Source organism: Ptychodera flava, chromosome 8, assembly GCF_041260155.1.
Source record: "Ptychodera flava strain L36383 chromosome 8, AS_Pfla_20210202, whole genome shotgun sequence".
NCBI lineage: Eukaryota > Metazoa > Hemichordata > Enteropneusta > Ptychoderidae > Ptychodera > Ptychodera flava.
In genome coordinates, this window is record NC_091935.1 from 14399776 (window position 1) to 14423232 (window position 23457).

Sequence of the window (23457 nt, forward strand, 5' to 3'; positions counted from 1 at the left end):
TGTTGCTAGCCTAAACTAATATAGCATTGCGTTTATTAGACAATGTTGAAACACGGTCCCACCACCATGGTTGAAACAAACATGCAAGAGCTACTATTGTATGCATGTGACAGACTGGCCATTGTGTATGGTCATATTGGGGGACATCATTGTGGAGCCTGTAAAGTAACAAAGATTGGCTCATCAGCTGTCCAGTAGGATGTATGACCAGTAAATGCTGTGTATATTCACAAGTGCCTTTACCCTGGAAAGTAAGTCGCCTCCAGCTTAGCTGAATGCCAGGAAAACTTTTCAGATTGTCAAAATCTGGATGAGATTGGCTATGCAATTCACATGGATACCATATTCCTGTATTGCCCATTGATCTATCAGTTACCTCAAGACCAATTTATTCAGACATCTACCAAGGCAAAAGAACTGTTCCTTTTAATAGTCATTTCCTTTGCCTCAGAGATGTTGTTGCTATGCTTGGATGGCAAGTCAATGTTGAAAGGTGTACTTTTATCTGTGAGTTAGTGAGAACTATGCTAGTTCCTCTGAAAGAAGGCAGGTTTTCCAAGATGTACTTGCGACATGTTTTGTTATCGTCATAGTTGTTTCACTCAATGTTTATAAAAAAGGCAATGAAAACTATAGTTGTTACAGAGTTGCAAATATGATGATTTATTTACCAAAGTGTTAAATTTAAGGATTGAAGGATTTGGATAACAAAGATGATTTCATTTACAATCATTGTCCTCCTACATTCATACTGCTCAGATCTTGCTTGGATATTTTCAGAGCATAAGATTGCACAAAGTTACAAATTTGTTGTCTACAATTCTAGTTGTAGACTTGCATTTCAAGTGCATGCTGAGTAAAATTACAAAGCTTACAAGAATTGGTTAAAACGTCCCATCCCTTTCATTCTGTGGAAATTTTCAGCAAGCCCAATTTCTGAATGATGTAGGAATGTACCATTAGAATAGAAATGACAGTGGAGTAAACGAATACCAACATTCCTTCATACATCACTTTTGGAGAGAACACACTCCAAACAAACAAGTGGTATCTTTGAAAAGAGACCAGTACTGTGTACACTGCTAAAGGTAATGCCCTCGTCAGTGCAAAAGTGTAGATCATCTCTTGAATTGACCGTTTATATCTGTAAGAGAAACAGAAATGCTACACCAATGAAGAGTTTCCTGGAAGGATACAAGTGGTTATCCTTTCAGTACCTCATGTACGCTGTAGTAACAAAAATAACAAGTACTGACCCATGGTAATTGACCAGGCTAAATGCTCAGTATCTCACGGTAATACATCAAACACCTCTAACTTTGAAGTACCTGGTAATAGGTATATGTCATGAAAATCAACTCTACTCAATAGAGATCTGAATCCAGCTGGGGATACCGTGCACATCTCATACGTGTACTTTGCTGATGTTTACAGCAATCTTCATATTTCATGCCTGTATTGAACAAGATCTGGCACCTTCAACATATCTGACTTCTAACCCCTGCCCTGATCAACCCTCTCCCTCTCTCTTCAAATTCCTGTGCACACATCTAGCAATGTGATTGAACGCGATGCATTTGCTTAGGCTATACACCAAAGACACAGTTTCTGTAGAGAAACTAAGTATACTTTTTTCCATACCGAACAAGGCACAGTTCTTGTTTTCAATCCCAAGACAAATTTATCAACTTGATAAAACTTTCAGTGGAAAATACAAAAGAAGAGGAAAAGATGGAAACCATGTACTCTTATGTCAACAAGTACTAACACAAGAACCAAGGATTGATGAGAGCTGTGGCTTTCATTTTACATCAGATATTAATCCTATGTCTTGTGGTCTAAATCTTGTTGACCCTGTAGGTAATAATCAGTCTGAACATAAATCTTATTCACTTTGATAGAAAACGAAATTTCTAGCATCAACGAGCAATGATTGAACTCTCACCATGGGAACAGTGACCAACCACCACATACCCATTTTGTTTCTTACCTGGCTGAGTGATTCTTAATGACGTAGATAAGGAGACTTATAATCCACAACAGAGGACCACTGTATGTTGAAAGCAATGTCAGAGTACCCGCTATGACCATGTGATGTGAATCAAGTCCTATGTACCCAGCCGATATGTCTATTGTTGCAGCACTGTTAGAGTTCCCCTGAAATGTGAGATGACAATGATAGTTAATTTATCCTGAAAATTCATCTGTGAGTGCTTCAATGAATGAATGAATGAATGAATGAAAGACATTTCCCAACGAAAATGGGATAAAATACTGGTTTGAAATTGGAGGAAAACACTGATTATAAATTGGAGAAAAGAATTACCTTTAGAATAGAGTGAAAATCTTTCAAAAATTCGTGAGTTCCAGCATTGGCAAGTTCTGATGGTAGTGGGTTTTACAACAGAAGGAACAAAAAAAGAAAATGACATTTTATTACCTGAGCGTAAAATGCAGCGGAACCAAACCACAAATGGAGCAATGAAATCATCCACACGGGGCTGCTGGGTAACAATTTTGGCCATATCTCCGTGGCAACATGATGTTCCTGAACAACTAGCAAAGCCAAGACAGCAGCATTGTGCGGTCTCAGTAACAATGCAGTCAGTATAATACCAATATTGTAGACATCCTCCGCACACTTTACTAAAACCTGCTTTTGTTGAAAGTCGCCCTGTTTTGACTGGGTTGCTTCACTTTTTGCACCGTGTCCCCTTCTTGAGAATGCATATACTGTTTTTAAAATGTACAAAAAAACCAAAGAGTAAACCAGCCATGCTTGGTACAGACCTCTGCAATATAGAAGAATAGAAAAAAATATTACAAGGTAAATTGTTAACTGGGTAATAGACACTGAAAACTATTTGCCTGAAACAAGTTTGGAAAAAAGTGATAATTAAATAACATAAAAGATTTCATCCCTTTTCAAATTACTCACTTTCCTGGTTCTGTACTTGATAACAATGGAGCAATAATTATTGATGTTGCAGCTCTGTAGCAATAGACACCAATCAAGGAGAACACCAGCAAAGGATGACAGCGCCCTCTACAATGCCTGGTTACACAGATGATGAAGTAGCTGACGACCACTAACACAGACAGTGGTAATTTATTTTCAGGCCTGAAAGATGAAAACACACCATAAAATGTGTTACTTTTGCTAAATGATGACGAACTTTCACCAACATGATGTCCCATATGTGTATCTTTACCGTACTGAGAGATGTCAATTTTCAATACAATCATGAAATACTTCACCTATATAGTTGGAAAATGCTAGGACATACTTACTACATGTACATGATTTAAAAATTGGGTCACAAGTTTCAAATCAAAATATTCAAAATATTCACCTTTGATGAAATTTAAATAATCTACAAACAATCTAAATCTCAACAGGGCGTCAACATTACAATCAACTGATGCATGTAGGTCTGCTTGCAGAGCTCATAATAGTTACCTGGATAGCAACATCCAACAGCATAACATTAGCTAGACTGAATGAGTTTTGACCGCTTAAAAACTCTGAGATAAAATTGACGGCAAGCTGAATTGGTGCTGAATGAAGTAATCACTGTTTAAGTTTAATTCATCATCTGTTGACAAGTTCAATATCAATATATGATACACGTCACCTGACAAACCAGTCACCAATATCCGGTCTGTCCGCCCATTTCATTCCAGTTTGATTCCATGCTCTTAGCAATCGTCCGCATAACGCTACCACAACAGCTAATATTAGTGTCTTTGAACATATCACATTGCATCCATTTCTACTGATGATCTCTTCTGTTGCATCACTTGTCTCTTTCTTTTCCTTTTGTTGCAATTCATCTCTCAAATCTGAGTCTACAATCTTATTGTCACAGGTATTGTACTTATCATTTGCAACAGCATCTCCATATTCCGTACCACCCCTGCCTTTAACATCTGGCTTTTCTTTATATTCTTCCTCAAAACTTTCCCCCCTGTCTTGACTTTGGAAAAACACCGAGGCTGTTTTGTTGTCTGGTTCAATGACACCAGCATCTGTCTCTCTGTGTACACGACCTCCTTCAAAGGTCATCACACACGCTCTGTACAGAAACCACAGCGTCACTGTCATGGTGAAGAAATACCAAGTCTGGTGTTCCTCTTCAACAAAGCTGCTTGACAGGAGACTAAAAGTGTGGACTACCGTTAATCCTACCAGGATCTTCTGTCCAGTAGTAAAGTGAACAGTCTGTGTGTGAAAAGAAGCGGAGGAGGGGTGTTTGAACTTTGAGAACATAACTGTGAGAGATGATTGTCTGAGATGAAAGTTGTAATCGATTTTGTCTCAATGAAGCGCTGTCAAATCAACACTGTATTGTATATTGTAAAATAAAATGTCTGTAAATATATATTTGTAGTGAAAAAAATACAAAAATTGATATGATGAGATAAGGTGTAGCATGGAAATCAAATTATTTTGAAAGCTAGATGAGTGCTAGAAGAAACAGTACACATTATGCAGACTATAAATAGCAGAAAAACAAATAATGCATTATATTGAATATACCTGTACTGGATGATTCATTCAATATTCATTTTTCAAAAAAAACTGCATGATGAAAGAAAGGCCAAACAGTCACTGAATTCGAATAGAATTCTCCTAACTAGTGGAAAACCGTGTTTACTTTAAAATACTACACAATGAGCACTTTTTCTCTGTTGAATTATAAATGTATTGTGTACATGTGATTCATCCATGATTTCTGGTATATCTGTATTTCAGCATTTTGTGTGTGAATAGAACACGCGGTAACACCTCACCTTGAGGAACAATTTAACCTTTGACATGGGCAGCACGCATTGGGACATCACAGTCAAACAAACGGCTGATGACAAAACAAAGGTGGCTGACAGGAAAACAGCTGGTCCAGAGTTGTCGCACAACACCTCACTGGCTCCGCCAGACACAACAGTGCAGATTGTCACTTGGACTGATAATATTGCTAGGCAACAACCAATCAGGATGAAGATGGTAGAATGACCACCAATAGGAAGGCTAACTTCATTGATTCTACATATATTCAAATGAGATACACCAAAGAGCAAAGCACATAACACCTACAGAAAAATAACATGAATAAATTATCAAAGTAGGTAAAATTTACTTGTCCTGTCTGAAATTTGATGAGGCAAATGCAAAGAACGCAATCCTTACCTCCCAGAAGAGGAGAACTCCAACAACCATGGCATGTTCATCATATTTTGCAAGAGATGATGCAATACGACTGCTGATTTCGTCAATGGCTGAAATGTACTGTTCAATGACTTTTTGACCTAAGAGTTCATGGTTGATACCACTGGTACTATGAGTGTGAGATGCCAACCAACTGCTGTGAAGTTTCAAGGCTCTTTGATACTGTAGATACCCTGGCTCTAAAAAGTAAATAGAGAATTATAAGTTGGAGAACAGATAGCTTCATTCACTGTCATAGGATACCGATTCAGATGATGATTTGATAACTATGATAAAATATCAACCCACCATTACTGAGAGATACTGCCTTTGGATGTATAAAAGTCTTTGAGAATGTTGAAAAACAGACGTGAGCAGGTATATGGCTGGCAAAATAAGGGATCCAATTGTACTTTACTGCACTGGTCTACCATACTGACAGAGGGATTGCTGAGAAGTATTCAAACCTAATATTTAATACCTGTTCATTACAGAATATCCAATTGCTCAAAGTTCAGTGCATATCATAATACATTTTACAAAATAATCTCCATTGAAAAATACCACAACAATTTATGATAGGCAGGTTATGATATGTTTCAACATCACAAAGGTTATCATCATTGTAAGCAGAATTTCAAACTTCTCAGAATATCATGAGTTATGTGAAGATCCTATTGTATTGATGGTATCACAATACAGCATGATTTGACCTTGACACAAGTACATGATCAAGTGTAGTGGACTATCCCATTAATGTGAATAAACTAGTTTGTGATATCACTATGGATACTTTGACAACATTGAGTTTCATTTTACCTGTTTCATATGAGTTAACATTTTCCATCAAAACCTGAGTCAGTTGATGGCCATTCACCTGGAGTGCTCTAAGCTGATCTCTGATTGGTAGGATTTCCAGCATCTGGGCGATGGTACGACCCAGGCTATTCTGAGGGATCGGAAGACCCAGCAAAAGAGATAGTGTCGGTGACAGATCAATTTGTTTGACTTCAGCTTCAGAGTATGGTTGTCCTGAAGGTAAATGGTAGGAAGAAAATTAAACTCTCAATGGACATAGAAAAAGTGCAGTCTAGGTCTCACTTCAACCTCTCTCTACAGAATACAAAAAATTGATGAGACACGCCACAAATAAGTTTGATTGAAAGACTGGAAACTTTTAATAATTATGAAACTATGTTGCATTATCACTGTTGTGTTTTAAGTTATTGTCTGTATTTACTGTGAAAGCTACATTTTCAAGCAAGGATAATGCTTCAATTCACATAGTTTCAAACAGGTAGTTTAAGTCTAACTTTATCAACCCTTTTTAACATTTTCTTAGCCATACAAATAATCAGGGAAAACACTCTGGAAGTATATTTTTCACATTATAAGCATTAAATTAAACAATAAACCATTGATTACCATCATCTTTCATGTACGTAGAACTCAAAAATACCAATGGAGTAGTGATTTCATTGGCTGATGCCCCGCCATGACTGCCAACATCACTCATACCATGATCACCGCAGAGGACTAGAAGTGATGGCAGGGTGGCAGTGTTGTCCTGTTGAGAGAATTCAGTGAAAACAGATTTGAATCACTTTTACTTGGTGTACTGTATAAAAAACAAATGCTAACACAGATAAGACAATGTATAAGAATCTTTTGTTCAAAATGAGATACGATCACCTGTTAAGATGTCTTGCATATCACTTCACTCTGCCAGTGTTCTAAACTGTGAGTTGCCTGTTTCAAATTTGCTTACTATGATGTGTTTGAAAATGGTTACTTTGATACCAGGACAAATTAATTATCATACTATATTACACTGTGTGAGTCTGCTTTCCCTACATTTTCGATAAAACTACTTCCGTTTCTGAAATTAGAATTATGTTTCACAGGAGGGTGAAAACTACCAGTGAAAGACGTCAATAAATACATCCATACCTGCTTAATCAACTCTGTTAGGATTGTCTGGACGATCTGATCCATTTCATTCAGCTTTGGCTCCACTAAGGGACTTGTTGGACCAGACAGATGACCAATGTGATCTAATCCAAGGTAGTGCAGAATCATCACATCCCAGTCAGTGCTTGCCATCTCTTTCCCAATGTGCCTTGTTACATTGTTATCAACCTTTGAAATGAAAGAATCAGTAAGCAAATCAGGGATGAGGTATTAACTAAAAGGGTTTGGTGATGTATTGGAGAAAACAATACTGTTATATACAGCACAGACTAGAGTAGATAAATATGGGTTGACGAAACATAGAAAAGTACGAACAGTATGTCGATGGAGCGAGAATAGTTTGAAAGCAAAACATCAAATTACATGTGCTGTAGCATGTAGTGATACGGGCCACACTAGTTCTGCAATATGTCTCTATCTGCCAGCAGATGTACAGTACTGTACCATTGTGTTACCGCTTTCTCTTTCTTCATTAGTTGATGGAATGAAATCACAACACAACTGGTTTCAGCTAACATTTCATAACAGAAGAAAAAGTTGGCTTCCTGCATTTATTTTGGCAATCTCCTTTTTCCTTTAAAGTATACATATACATGTACAGAAAACATCAGATTCTTATGATTACCTTTAGTCATTAATATCATATGTTTAAATAGCATAATACAGAAACAGAAACTTGTATATTGTCATACAAGGTAATTATACTTCTACCCGTCTCGATATCAGTGACAGAGACAACTGATGTCTTCTCTGATCTGGATTTCTTTACTCACTTCAGTGTAGTCAGTAACGAAAAATGATGTGGTGCCCTCACTTCGAGTGAAGAATTCTGGGAAGAGTTTGAGCCATGTGTCATCGCCGTAGAAAACTACTGTCCTGTTGGCATGATACAGCTGTGAGATGATGTTGTCTTCAACCAAAGCACTGGACTCAAGATTTAACACTACATCGATGAAGCCAGGGATGCCGCCAGTTGTGATGGCCTGTATGGGCAAAAATGATAACAAGATGTTCAACAAGTCCAGTTATCTACGGAAATTTTTCAGATTTTCTTTATTTCCTTAAAGGCCCAATAGCTGCATCTTTTAGCCTTATTCTTGTGATTTTACTTCCAAACTAAAACAAGTTCGTGGGAATGTACTCATTGAGGGGTGTTTATACAAGTAGAATAAACTGTCCACTGGGACTGCATGTGCAATTTCGAGCAAGATAAATAATAAACGTTTTCCCAAACGTAAAATGGCGCCCTCATGTAAATAATGCGAAAACACTGTATGTCGTGCATATATGCATTGGAATCTTCACAGAAACAACAGAGTAGTCCAATATAATGCATAGTGCTGAATGTTTTCCACTGGGACATCATATGCTATGTTTTCTTTGTAATACATTGTATTACCAGTTTTTTAAAATGGCAAGAAATCAAAATAACAGTTAAAATTTAAATTTACTTGTCTAATCTTTCAAATCTGTAGAATTTAAAGAAAACCAGAGAAAACAGAAAGCCTTTTTCAGGTCGACAACTTTCAAGCGTTACAGGTACAGGGGCTTTACTTTTGTTCAGTTATACCATGTCATTTTACAAAATTTAATTTTCCTATAAATTTTCAGTACGTTGAAATCTAAACTGAAAGATCTCTGCATGAGGCAGGGCAGCCCTTTCAAAAGTGGAAGCCCAATACAAAGGATTGTCCAGACTAGTCTAGTTGAAATCTCAGTTACATAAAAGGTGATTTCCTAAAAGGCAATGACGGATTCATTCAAAAATAGTAATTAATTAAAAGAAAACATGTAGTCCATGGCTGCATGCTTTACATATTTCATTCACCTTGAAGTTGTAGCCTTTGTGAACACTTGTTCTTTGAAAACAAACAGGACAATCTATTACTTGTGGAAAAAATTTAATGAAAACATGTTTGATCGATAGAAATGCATGTAGCTGATAAGCATTCCATTGTAAAAATGGCTACTGTTATCTTAGACAGCATATGCAGTCTTTGGTCTCTTCATGTTTAAGGTAATATGTTTCATACGATATGAATCCACTTGGAAATTTATTGTATTGATGGTGGTGGCATTTGCTCAATATTACCAAGTGATCACCATTATTATTGGCTTTGAGAGTGTTTTGCTTTTAATTCTGTGTATTTTGATGGATGCAGAATGCAACTCTGAAAGGCCTGGAGTGGTGTATAGAATCCATACCTTTATTCTCGGCATAGTTACTGTTGGAGGGTTGGCTTTTGCCAGGAAACTCATTGTCTTCCCTTCACTGATCAGTCCACTTGTAAATGGCATGTGTTGACCGGCCTTGCCACCAAAGACAAAATCCGCTCTCATGGCATCAATCAACATGATGACCAACTTTCCAAATGCTGGTTTTAGTGATCCGTTTTCAGTTTGGTTCTGTTGGTCAAGGTCAATCGGCTCATCTGGGAGATCTGCCAATGTTGCTCTGCCTGGAATGGCTGTCTTTACTGGGAAGAAACCCTTGAAAAATATGTACATTCCTGCAATTTCTATCAGCAAGCAGAGACAGATGAAAACACTGTGGGAGATCTTCATCTTGATGTAATTCAGAGTTGTATCAGGACTTGTATACTTGATGGCAAAACCATCGGCACATCTTATCCTTTACATTTTCCTCTGAAATTGTCGCATCTATTAAGAAATCTTGACAGGAGAAATAAAATTTAATGTGTCATAGTACTAGCACTGTGACTTTGAGGTCCTGTCACCATGTCAGATAATGTAGCTGCTTGTGAGGTATTGGCTTTGGCTATGGAAACTGTCATCTATAGAGTCTATATATTTGTAACATTCAAGTGTGTAATGACAAGGATTGAGGGAGTTCAAGCAGTTCATGCAGTTGTAGCGTCAGACCCTCAGAAACATGGTCAGTATATAGGTAGTTAAAGCTGTAGCATTGCACAGTCACTTGATGCACACTTGATGTCACAGTACTGCCTTGGCAGTCTCTCTAAACAGTTATTTGTTTAGAGAGACTGCTGAGGCAGTCTGACCATATTGTCTGATTATACTGACCATATTTCTGAGGGTCTGACGCTACAACTGCTTGAATTTGGCATGAATATTAATCGTCATTCAGGATTCAAGTGCAGTGGGGTACTTTTGTGTTAAAGTACAAAACGATAGAATTATATAAAGTATAAAATAATGATATAAATATTAAATTTTTATCAACAGTATAATCATAATTCATATTTTTATATTTTTTTACTCTAGCTATGACTAAACGCCTTGTCCCCTGTGATTATGAAAACTGAATGTCTCTTGCTTGACTCAATGTCAATATTGTCATTCATGTCTATATTTTGCGACAAATGAGAGACATATATACATATTTTCATCAAAACTGGAAACCAAAATGTACAATGCGATTTCACGTTCAATGAACTGAGCGGAGGGTCTGTGACCTGACGTGACCTGTCTACAATAGCGCTGTTCACGGTTACAGGTCTGTTACTAAATATAGCTGTACGCGCGCGACATCGGACACGCAGCTTGAAATGCGGACAAATTTTATCAATGTTGCATGCGTGGCTGTTTTTGCAGCTTGTACTCTGAGTCGTGAATATGTTTTTTAGTATTAACTGTTACACTAGCAGTCGCCCACTGAGATGTATTTACGTCGTTTTTGCATGCGTAATTTTCAAAAGCGTAATCTAAAAATGCGGACAAATATTTATTTTTGCATATTAATGAGAGAACAGTGACGTAAACTGTGAACGATTTACAAAGCAAAACAATGTGCCAATGGTGATTGTGAATTTGTATCATATACACTGTACTAGAAGTGAGGTGATTGTATCAGCGCACAAAGTCGTTAATTTGTCAGAGCTTTGTAAACATCACTAACTGCTGTTTGCAAATCGGCGAAATGTAAGCAGATACTGTCAGAAACTTTGAAAATGGAAAACATCGACACTTACAACAGTTAGTACCATGGAGGCAGACATGTTGGCATCCCCTTCGGACCCTCTAGCTACGTGTGTTTGTGAACGACTATACACAGTTCGTAACTCTAATATTTTCGTACCAAATAAAATTGTACCAAATATTTGGACAAGAAGTGACAACTATTTGTGATGGTATTTAATCAATATTCTTTTGACGGTTTATTTTAGTTCATGATCATTTGATCAATGTTGCCTCTATACATTCTTTGCAACCACATTGACATTCTTGATAAACTTGCGTGGTTTTTAAAATACAGCATGGCTGACGAAGAGTTCACGATTAACAAGAAATATGCGGAGAAATACAACAGCTGGAGGCGAAAGGAGGAACTTCAGAAACGTAGGTGATCAAGTTTCAAGGGTTCGGGTTCTTGATCCACAAGATACAATAACTTTGGAATTTGTGGAGTACGATGATTGGGATCACACCCGTTGTGATCTTCACATGGACTCGGAGGTACCAGAAGTACCTCCATGGATCTGCACAAGTTCACGAGATCCGACGCGATCAATCGATCGCCTGCTCAGTGCTCCGCCCTCTAACACAACTAATTAGTCCCGAGTTGCTATAGGTCTGTAGCCCACAACTTTCCCCTGCGATTTTTGGTCCCATCTTTCTGCACCACCAAAATCGCCTGGCAAAGTTGTGGGCTGCACTCTGCGGCAAGGTTCGGAGAGACTGAGCACAAGTCGAGCTCGCCCGCCCAATGGCGTACACGTATGTAGTGCAATCGCCACAAACATCAATTCAAAAAGTGCTATTTAAGATTTATCATTCATCTAAGTGAAGTTTTTGCGTCACTTATAATAATTACTGTCAAAATGAATAAATATACGAACAGCCAAAGAAAGAGAGAAATGAAAGGACGAAATACTCTCTAGACTCTAGCTTTCAATTATGTAATTCGTTTATTATTTTATATCTTCTTTAGTGAAAGATCGCTATGGAGACCAAGTTTCTTTAGAGTCAAGTTCCTCAGAAAGTGAAGATGAAGAGGGATCGGTAAGCTAAGAGCCCTCTGTCTTGGACACTTTTACCATAAGGATGATGCATATTAGTTTTTATGCACATAGGAGTATTTTTCCAATGAGTTGTGAAAGGTATGATTGTACACGTGTAATTAACCACACAGATCCTGAAAGTATCTGAAAATGTTTGACGTGTAGTTTATTGATTTGCATATTTCTGTCGTTATCATTTGTTTTTGTTGGATCTAATTCCACATTTGTGTACTGTCCTTGGCAGGCCTGGAATGAACAAACTGAGAGAGACTTTTTCCGAACGCTTTCAGCTGTAAAATTCAAAGATCCCAAAATATACCAGAAAGACGTGACATTCTACCACGATGAAGGTATGTAACTTTCAGACCAGTACCTGGTCATTTTGGTCCAAAAATCAACATAGTCCAAGCCAACAAGGTTCTGACTTTTATTACTCTAAAGCCAGTCCAATGAACTTGGCCGAAGCTGGTTTAAGTCAGATGTAGATCAGGGTCAAATTAGTATTTGTAAAGGTGGTTGAGTTGAACATAGTCCTTTTTGCCAAGTGATCAGTTGTTAAGAATGATTCACATCTGACAATGTTCTCAAAACTGTTCATGTGAGTTTGAAGGTACCAATCAACAACTGAGGGTTGACATTAGTCTGTAATTCTATTTTCATTGGATGGGCTTTGAAAATGTGCTTAAATTTTCCCAACATACAGATTTAGCACTATTACTCTTATGTGTTTCAGAGTTAACTGTGAAGTGAAATTTTCATGTAACAGTATTTCAGTGAAATGGAAAATACAATACTCCCATCAAATCTATATGCAACATGTCTTAAAAATTATGCTCTTTTTGCAAAAGACTTTGATTTTACCTGGCAAATCTTCTATATGACACAGTGTCATATGCACAAGACTTTTAGTCTTTCTGTTTCATTGAAGTCTGTTTTCACATTCACAGAATCTAGCTCTGCATCACCAGGAGATGGAGAAGACAATATTGATAATAAGAAAGAAAAGAAAAAGAGTAAGAAAGACCAACCAATGTATCTTAAGGATTATGAGAGGAAAATTCTCACAGAAGAAGATGGAAAATTTGAAGATGAGGAAGATGAAAGTGATGATGACATTCAAAGAAACACAAGGGCAGCATCACCGTCGTATTTTGAGGAACAACAATTGTTGAAAGACAGGTAATGTATGGATATGTCATAAACAAGACATTATCTGATCCTCATATTTTATGAACAGCCTTTCACTATCAGTTGTCTCAACCAGAGGCTCATATCTGTTCATTAGGCTTGTTCCAACGTCACGTAGTAAGTACCTGTTCATCTCTTCTCAGCTTCAAGGCAGCCCTTGCAAGTAGTGACAGTGAAGAAGACGACAAAGAAGACACATTTCTGACAAAACGACACAAGTCTCAAGAGGAACTTGTGAGTAATGGTACAGATGTTAAAAAAAGTAAACGTATGGTAATATCAACTTATTTGTAAACATGATAAGTAGATCAAATTCACAGATAGACCTTGTCTACTCTGTCTTATTTGATAGTACGTTAAACAGGAAGTTACAGGACCGTGGGCGCACAATAGGGGGATTACTGATGACACAGCCATTTGCATACACTGGGCAGGAGTTTTTGAATTCTCATAGCATCGTTTTGATTGTATGATTAATTTGAATAATCATGATGGGCACTTTCATGACATATTCAAAGAGGGGTCAAGCGGGAACATGTTTTGAAAGGTATGCATTCTCCGAGAAAAAAAAAACAGAACATTTGTTCGGTTTATTTCGACTCAAGTTTAGTCGCTATATATTCACAGACATCATATGCAAGATTCAATGACAATAAACGCTGAAACATGGCAAAATTATGGGATTCTGGGACCAAACACGGCATATTCGATCAGTAGCACGGCTTTTTTACATTTGCATAGATTTACTATAATCCAGTTTTTGTTCTTGTTTAAATCTTTAATAAAATCTTGTTTAAATGGAACAGGAAGAAAATGGCATCACTGTTTATTAATGCAGAGATCAAAGATTCACAAAATGCCATTTTAGAATATGTAACCACATTAAAACTGGCAGATTCATATGAACATATTCCTAAAATTTTTTACTAGGTTTTGCAAAGATTAATGATATGAGAATATTTATTGCCATAGAAACAAGAAGAAGAGGATTACATCCAATGGTTAAAAGGTCAGAAGGATGATGATAATGATGCAGAACTGGCAGAAATGGTAAGCTGAATGAGATGTATTTACCCGTCTTTCAAAGTTTGGCATGAATGCCGATAAAAAGACACAAACCTTCGGATACAAAGTAATGGGTTTTCTAGGGGGCCTTTAAGCTAAGTACTTTATCGCTGACTTGAACTGTCTTGACTACCTTTGATATTAGTGATAATACAAGATGTTGTCTGTATCTCTTCATCTTTAACCTTGTCCAAAGGTGGTACCTCGTAAATAGTTAAAGGAACGATTGGGAAAGGTACAAAGCTTTGTCAAAATTTGTGCCTGGACATAATGACACTGCTAAGAATGTGGTGCTGGTGATCATGCATGACCTGATCTCTGAGACAGCTTGTATGACACAATGGAAATACTCTCTGTATGAACCATTTTGATGTTTCTTCCCGTTGACGTAGATACCACTGAAGGAATACTGGACTGATCCAAACTTGGATAAAGGAGAACAGTTTCTTAGAGACTACATACTTAACAAAGGCTACCTCAGGAAAAGTGATAAGAACAGGTGAGATCTCTATTTTGTTTATCTTTTATAATAGACGTGCAAAACTTTACCCGCATATACCTTATAATTCATAGGGTTTTCAATGGAAATTTTGGCATGGTGGTTTATGGATACCACAAAGATATTTTGGTGGTCCTCGTGGCAATCGTTGCACAATAAATCACAAGGTCATAAACTGCCAGTAAAGCTCCCGTTTATAACTTGTGAACCTTGTTTGAAGAGTAATACATATCATTACACAGATTTCAAGGAAGCAGTCAAATACTTCCATTATGGCTGATAAATTATTGATGATATAGACAATACAGTGAAAATGTTTATTTTCCAATTACAAAATTGCGAGCATTACTAATTGATGGAAAATATTTCTGATAACCGGAATATCAATCAGACATCTTCTGAGGATTTCAAGACATTTCCAAGAATACATTTATTGCCATGATGTATGTATGTCTAGTCGCAAATGCATGCATTTTTTCCCAGGGCACTTCAAAAAGCTTGAGGAGAGCTTTAACTGTGGCGAATTCAATCTTGTCAACATGTTTTGAGACTATACAAGACCTTAACACATTGGTAAGACTTACATGGCATATTAATTTTGGGCGAAAGACTAAGTGTATGTTGGATCATTTTTCACGTGTAGCTCTTCATCCTTCCAACTGTCATTCTTGGAAAGTTGTTTTGTAACAGTCCTTCACGATACATCCTCTCAAACATACGGACACACACGTTAATATTCCAGTTCCTATAACTGCTCAATCTTTCATTTTCAAAATAAGAATCCCTACGTATGGGGAAATAGTTGGTGATGATGATGAGGAGAGTGATGAAGATTATGAAGAGGATTTCTCTGAAGAGGAAAGACAACTTGAGAAAGAAGAAGAGTTTGAGAGAAAATATAATTTCCGATATGAAGAGCCAGACTCAGATTTTGTGAGTATTGCCCACAACTTCCGAGAATTTATCATTGTGAAATTTGACAATGACTAGTTATTTCAGAAAGAAAAAGATTCCAGACCATATTGAAATAATACCATAATTAGTCTCATTGAACTATGTTTTCTCTTGAAAAGATTTGTCATTGGATGATGTCTGATGAACAGATATCGTTTGGGTCTACAGGAAAACACTTAGATGTCTTGTTTCACATTACAGGTGAAAAGATATCCACGTACTGTTGGAGACTCAGTGAGAAGAGAAAACACGAAAAGAGCTGCCAAGAGATCAGAAATAAAGGAAAGAAAAGACAAGGTAAAAAGTGAAATGTCACTTTAGATTGGTTTATTTTGACAACTCAGTGCCATTGGTACAAATTGCATGTTTTATCACAAGTGTATGTATTCAATGTACAAACAAAATAGTTTGAACATATCAATACACAGAATTGGTACTTTCATGCTCAGTTATTAATGTTATTCCACAACAACCATAGTGATCAGCAAGGTGAGACAAAAATGTTGGGTGACATTTTGGTTTTAGTAATTAAATGCTATGGCGGGATTTTTGATGCACAATCAGATGACAAATTTCCGAGGATAGGAAGAACAGAGGGTTGGCCAATTTACGTAATGTATAATTTGCATATTCTTTTGTTGTGAAAATGTAGTCTTGTGTACAGTGTTAACATATGAACAGATTGCTTCAAAAACTGAGGGTCTGCCCACACCTAAAACCCCTTGTTGAAAACCTAGATGAAATATAATACATGTATCTAGGCAATCTGCAGTAGTATGAAAGAAAATTAGTATACTCAGCAAATACTAGGGTTTGTGATTCTTTTATAAAAACTGGTGAAATGTGAAGAATATCTGTCTTGAAAAAAGAGAAAAGGGCTTTGAACTTTGTGTTTTGCCACAATCATCTTCTAACTCTTACAATGTAAAATGGGCTCTGTGTAAGTGATTTGCTCTGTGTTAGTGATTATGATTGAAATTGTCTGTTTTCTCTCTCTCTTTCTCATTCAGGAAAAAGACAGAGTTAAAGAAGAACTGAAACAGCTGAAGAACATTAAAAAGCATGAAATTTTAGAAAAAATTGATCAGTTGAAACAAATCACAGGTAACACAACCGTGGGATTCAATGATGAGGACATTGATGGAGATTTTGACCCTGTCAAATATGATCAACTAATGCAGGTAAATTGATATTTTGTGCATTATTGATACACAATTTCAGTGTCCATTTAGTACAGTGATCGTATCACTTATCCAGTATGCAACAAAAAGCCCCAAAATTTTAAAATATGAACCACTCCATGGATGGACAAGTATGAATAAGCTGGTCATTTCATAATTTGTTTCTGCAACAAATTTGCCTACAACATCACGTGTTTCAACAAGCCTGTTATCTTTCCATTTTGACACAGCGGGATTGTAGTAAATTGAATAATCAATAGTGCATTACGTTCAGTACGTGTTGAGCTATTCACAATATGTATGTCACGTATTTATCTATGCTAATTTACAGTTTCCTAGCAGAATTATTCTTTTCCCTTTCTCAAACATTTTGCATTTCCATCTTCAGAAAGTCTTTGATAATGAGTATTATGCAATGGAAGCTGAGGAATCCAAGCCAGAATTTCATGATGAAGAATTAGACCAGGGTGAGAGATCATTTGAATGAACTTGAACTTGAATGATATGCACTGTGTTCTCCATACTTGAAAGTTTTTGAGAAGTATTCATTTAAAATGATATATCGATTCAAATTTGCATTTTCTGTAGTTTCATAAGTGGACTCATTTGTGTTATCATCAACATTAGACAGCCACTAGAACATAAGGGTATAGTAGCTCATCCATCTTAAACAACTCCTTTGAGAGCCCTGATGTCTTTAACCCTTTGAGTGCTGTAATTTTTCCCACCAAAATTTTAGTGCAACATTTTATCAATTTTTATGAAATTTTTTGTAATTTGTTCGGTAACTTTGGATCAAACGGGGATCACATTTCATTTGCTACAGTTTTCTATCAAAATTTTGGCAAAAAATCAGCAACAATTTGACTGGGGAATATTTCACAAAGGCAACAAAATTGATTTGGGGCACTCAAAAGAGTTATTAGTGATCAGAATATATGAAAGTCATTTCTTTCTGTATGAATGCTGCAATTGTAATTGCCAAGTGGTAGGATCTCAACCACATTAAATCAGATGTAGAGTTAGTTTCTTCTGTACTCTTGGTCATTCCTTGTTGTAGGGAGGTGACGACAGCAAATGAGAGCAGTCAAGAACAAACAAAGGTTAAGATCTTGCCTTCTCTGCATCAAATTTTAATAATAATAGTCTGATCTCAGCATGATTGTAGTGTTATGTCATGGGAAAGCAGTTTTGCAAAAGAATATTGCAATATTAGGTAAAGTTTCGCTCTAGCATTTTGAAATTTGAATAACTTTCTGTAGTGAATAATCATAACATTTGTGTACCGTGCTATTCATTGTAGGTGTCAGATAAATTGCAAGGTCTATTTTTGACAATTGTATTTCAATCACATTTGTTTAGGAAGGTTTTAGGAAGGTTTAAACTTTTCTATCGGTAATATGTATTGATGCCACAAAAACCTAACATGAGACCTTGCATTTGCAGAGAATTGGGATGCATGGATAGGAGATACTGAAGACCATCAAAATGATTATGTGGATGAGCCAGGTGATGATGACAATGAATATGCAGATGATGATTATGCAAATGATGATGATGGCCCACACTGTGAAGATCCAAATTTTAATGTGAGTGTGCTATTAGCGAAGTCCATCACTGCCAAGTAACAAGCAAATATGGATATCAACATGCAGGTTTTCTCAAATGAACACTCTGACAATGGTATACAGTCACCTGTAATCTAAATATGCCTATGTATGGTCAAAGGGGTGTTCTTTGGTATTCAAAATGCCCATGTGACTAGTGTTAGGTGGCCACCCGCTTAAAATCTGTGATTGGTTAGATTTTCTCTTTTCATGGTAACTGTGGCAAAATTGGAACAGGTGACAGTATACCTTTAACTGTGTTCATAGCTCTACACGTAACTTTCGTAGGCTAAATTATACAATGCATGATTGTAGGCTACTGACTATCCACCCCTCATCAATGGGTCATTCTGAATTGATTTGCCTTCAAGACAGAGCTCTTCCATGCATGTTGCATGGTTGAATAAATTATATAATAATAAATAATAAATTACAACAAAAAGTTAAGCATTAGAGGTCTTAAGTATATCCATATAAAGTACTTGAAACTACTTGGACGGCTGTTCACGTGGACATTTTATAAATGAATATTGTTTACTCTGTTGTTAGTTTTGGCTCGTTGATAAATAGGGATCAAGTAATTTTACATGTATAGGTTAATTCACCATTTCCTCACATTTTAGACCATAAAGATGGCTACCAATCAGTAAATGTAAGTCTCTTGACTGATACTGATTATCGTCACAAATGTGTTTTTAGGAGGTTGAAAAAGTCCTCATTGTTTTGTGATAAAAATTTGAAATGACCCATATAAGAAACTGGTATAATATTAAGACTGGAATTAAATACAACTGTCTAAATGTAAATATTTTTGCCATTCAGTTGATGATGAAAATTACCATCAGATAACGTAAACTGTGTTCTTTACCAGATGGATGCCGATTATGATCCATCCATGGATTCTGGGAAATCTAAGAAGAAATTAATCCAGGAAATGATGGCAATGTCAAAGAAGAAGAAGAAGCGACAGTCCAAATTTGCCGAGGCCCTCAAACGAGAGAAACCAGTCTTTGATCCATGTAAGTAACCAAACTTGCACTCCATTAGTTTTGGTTGATTTCCAAGGGAAAACCAGTCCTATAAGGGGTTTTGAAGGGTCACAAATATTTGAAATATTTGATCGTGGATTTTGTCAAAATATCTGTGGTGTTGAATGTTGTCATAATATTGTTTGTATTCATGCCATAAAGGTATACAGATTACCTTCATATCATACAAAGCTAAAGGATAAATGAAGTTTATCTCAGTATTAAAGTTCCACGACTGTAAACTGTTGCTGGAGTATTTATTTCATTTTCTGTTTACTTACCCCTGTGTTACGCTCATGAAAGACAAAGTGGAAGTGGTTCTACCAGCATTTCTTTCAATATTATGAATTTAATGGCCTTATAGTGTGCATTAGTCCCCAAACCTTTCACAACCTGACTTTGGTTGAACCCATAGCATTGTTTTCTATTGCATTGATGGACCTGCGTACTATACGTGGAGGTGAAAAGGGTTAAGATAAAAGAAGTCGCAATTATTCACAAAAAGAGTACATACAATTCAGTGATGTGATGTGAAAACACTGACTTCATCAGTCGCATTTGTAACAGTGTCTTCATCCTAATTCTAGCCACCAAGAGTTTTGAAGAATATTTTGAGGAATACTACAAGTTAGACTATGAAGACATATTGAATGGGCAGCCTTGTCGTTTCAAGTACCGTCAAGTAGTAGCCAATGACTTTGGTTTGTCAGCTGAGGAAATTCTCCGTGCAAAAGAAAGGGAGTTAAATCAGTGGGCGTCATTGAAGAAAACATGCCAGTATAGGTATGTACTTATGTAAACATACAAATTATTATTTTCACTCCCGGAAGAAGTACTCTATATTATTAAAATCTCAGTGAAAACGTTGAATAAAAATAGACACCAATGTTTTCATAGCAAAATCAGTGAATGAAATCACAGTGAAACTGTCTCAAACATTTGAAATAATGAATTTAAAATCCCTGAGGAAACTGATGATGTTACAGTATTTCATCAATTAACCGATGGATGGACATTTCAGTTTATGCAAATTGATGATGTCAGATATCAAGGTTTTTAAAAAAAATAGTATGCCAATGCTCTGTCAATTACAGAAAATACAAAAAGTTAATTGCTGTAGTATATATATTCTGAGTAATTTTGGTTCGCAGTACAAATAAATGTCAGTAAGTGTATGTTTGTGTGTGAGTCATGCATATGTTCTGCTATCATATGTGTTTTCTGACTTATCACATTTTCTGTTTAGGTCAACAGATGAAGAAATCAAAGATGTAAATGTATTCAAAAAGAAGTCACAGAACATGCAGAAGAAGCAACGAGTCTTTCCAAGTCTCTTTTCAGAAGAGTAAGTAGTGTGCTGGACTGTGCTTGCATTCAGATCACTGTTAATTTAAAAATTTCCTGCAAGTTAAAAGTGATAGAATTTATATCGTATTATCATGAAAGTTAAAGCCGCAATTTTCAATCCCAGGTTTTCGCATTAGTGGTGTTCTCCTCCCAGTCAAACAGTTGCCAGTACGATGTTTGATTTCTATAACATTAATTACACAAACTGATCTCAACCTTTTGGTGCCTTTTGCTAATCCTGCAAACAGAGTTTTTATACAAGTGTTTGATTGATAGCCGGTTCAAATTGCCAACGGTCATTGATTCCCCACCACCAACGCTCAAATTTCCTAATAAATCGTCTTCCAGTCGCATTAAATTTGAATATAACCACAGAGTTCGATCAGGAGCAGTTTCATGCTGATCGCTTGGCAGTCTGTCTGCGTTTTTGTGGCCGGAAAAAACTAAAAAGTAGCATTTTCTGGAGCTTGTGCCCGCATGTTGCCTGTTTGGTGTCCACTTACACAATGAACCTCGCCATAGCTTGGCGCCCTTTTAAAGGGAGGCTCCGCTTGTAAGCTTTTCTCACCTGTATTGGTATTTCTGCAGGCAGATATTATTTACCAAAATGAAAAATGTTGAATGTTGTAGAAATTAACTTATTTGTGCAATGCTATTAAATGTATGAAGTAACAAATGGTATGGTTTTTGTTACCTGTAAGTAGGGTATGATTGGAAGTAAATAGGCATAGATGATACTGCTTTTATGTTGACATATGAAATCCTATCTTTCTTTAACCCATTTTAGTCTGTTTTAGTCTGTAAATGACTGATATTTGAAAGATCAGATGGGAAATAGTTTTGTTTTGTTTTGTTTACCATTCAGGTCTGAAGAAACTCCGAAAGTGAAACAGAAGAAGCGGAAACTTGGTGTGGAAGAATCGGAAAGCACAGAGGCAGATAGCCTGTCTTCAAAGAGGCAAAAGAAAGAGAAATCTGAATCGAACTCTGAGGGCAGTACTAAAAATGAAGAAAAAGAAATGGTAACCTCAAAACAACGTACCAAACAAGATGAACAGACAAAACATTCATCAAAGCCAAAATCTAAGACAGAGCATAAGATTTCAAATCTTAGGAAAAATAAACACATCACTGTTGGTGAAAAGAAAAGGAAAGCAGTCAAGATGGCCTCAAAACAAGGTTCAAGTACAAAGACAAACAGGAAAATAAGGAAACGGCTTCTAAAACCTTTACTGTCAAATCTGAGAGTCAAAGCATACGGAATCAACCCCTGGAAACTACAATATCAAACCGGAAGGACAGGGAAAACTAAGAATAAGAAGATGAAGACAAACTGAAGTTTTAGTGTTGTATTTACTGTTTATGAAATCAATAAAGTTTATCTATATCTGTTTTGCAATCTCTTGTTGACTCTTTGCAGTGTATTCACATAAACTATTGTTTCTGTTCTTTAGAATGATCAATAGGACATGAGAGTCTTGGAATCACAAAGCAACCAGACTTTTGTAAGTTTCTTGTGTTGATCCTAGGTACACCCTCATTTCAAGTAATAATGCATTGCTCACATTTGGTCTGTTCGACAAAAATTACACAGACATTGTAGGATATTTGACAAAAATTGGTAATTCTTCAAAATCCAGACTCGCTAGAATCTTGATCCCTGTAAAAGGGCAAGAATTGCGTTTACATCATGTCAACAATATTTACAGGCAATGGGTAATAAGATTTATAATGCCACAAGCTAAGCAATACAGTTGTTAATGAAGTCAACAACACAATACTAAAAGAATATTTTTGACTCTATTTGTAAGTGCACATGCAAGTGCCACAACCTAGACGGACAGTTGTCATGTTATCTAGTTGCTATGCCATCAAAGAAGGGTTATATGGTGCAGAAAGGTCTGAAGCTAATTTTTAAAAAGACTAGGTTCTTAAAGTTAATTCCTGATTTCGGAAATTGCAACATCAGACATCCTCTATGTTTGTAAACATTCATTTAGTCAACAGACAAAAAATTCTTGCAATGATGTATCAAATGCTAAGTACTTTGTATTTGTAGTGTTCTGTCCAGACTTTGCTATAGTTTTCATCACAGTATTTGAATTCCAACAATTCCAATGATTGCAGAGAAAAACTTTGTTGACCAACAGGTTTTAAGAAATGGCGAATGATTTTAGTAACACTATCTAGGAACCAAAAAGTGAGCAAACAAAACATAGGACTTCCAGAGGAATCTGTATAATGTGAAAAAAGTTTTTGGTATTGAATTCAAATTTGATCATCAACTATTTTATCTTGCGTAAATTTGTCACCTTTCAATGTTTACTAATCAAAACATTAATGTTGTAGGGCCAAGAAAAAATTAGTAGATTCTCTACATCATGCCCTTTTTCCCGCCATCGCACAGGAAGCTATTCCTCCTTGTTTAT

General features: G+C 36.4%; 2 protein-coding genes across 3 annotated transcripts; one reads left to right on the top strand and one right to left on the bottom strand.

Annotated features, from left to right (window-relative positions):
• Positions 1 to 564: 564 nt before the first annotated feature.
• On the bottom strand, positions 565 to 11240 carry LOC139138567 (GPI ethanolamine phosphate transferase 2-like). Of its 2 annotated transcripts, none has more exons than XM_070706997.1 (13): positions 11131 to 11240; positions 9383 to 9850; positions 7951 to 8160; positions 7157 to 7345; positions 6632 to 6773; positions 6026 to 6238; positions 5189 to 5406; positions 4795 to 5091; positions 3636 to 4222; positions 2939 to 3121; positions 2441 to 2792; positions 1991 to 2157; positions 565 to 1144 (listed from the first exon to the last, which is right to left on the bottom strand). In XM_070706997.1, exons 2-13 carry the CDS (start codon positions 9740 to 9742, stop codon positions 904 to 906), a joined length of 3159 nt encoding a protein of 1052 aa, XP_070563098.1. In that variant the 5' UTR covers positions 9743 to 9850; positions 11131 to 11240; the 3' UTR covers positions 565 to 903. The 2 variants fall into 2 exon arrangements, with proteins under 2 accessions (XP_070563098.1, XP_070563099.1); XM_070706998.1 differs by having other exon boundaries at positions 589 to 1144; positions 11119 to 11195.
• Positions 11241 to 11347: 107 nt separating this feature from the next.
• LOC139138568 (protein KRI1 homolog) lies at positions 11348 to 22427 on the top strand. Its single transcript, XM_070707000.1, has 16 exons — positions 11348 to 11497; positions 12090 to 12160; positions 12404 to 12509; positions 13107 to 13338; positions 13491 to 13581; positions 14320 to 14397; positions 14805 to 14911; positions 15691 to 15844; positions 16067 to 16162; positions 16876 to 17046; positions 17435 to 17513; positions 18493 to 18635; positions 19525 to 19672; positions 20269 to 20464; positions 20928 to 21026; positions 21894 to 22427. The coding sequence occupies exons 1-16, from the start codon at positions 11416 to 11418 to the stop codon at positions 22363 to 22365; spliced, it is 2325 nt and encodes a 774-aa protein (XP_070563101.1). The 5' UTR covers positions 11348 to 11415; the 3' UTR covers positions 22366 to 22427.
• The last annotated feature ends 1030 nt before the right edge of the window (positions 22428 to 23457 follow it).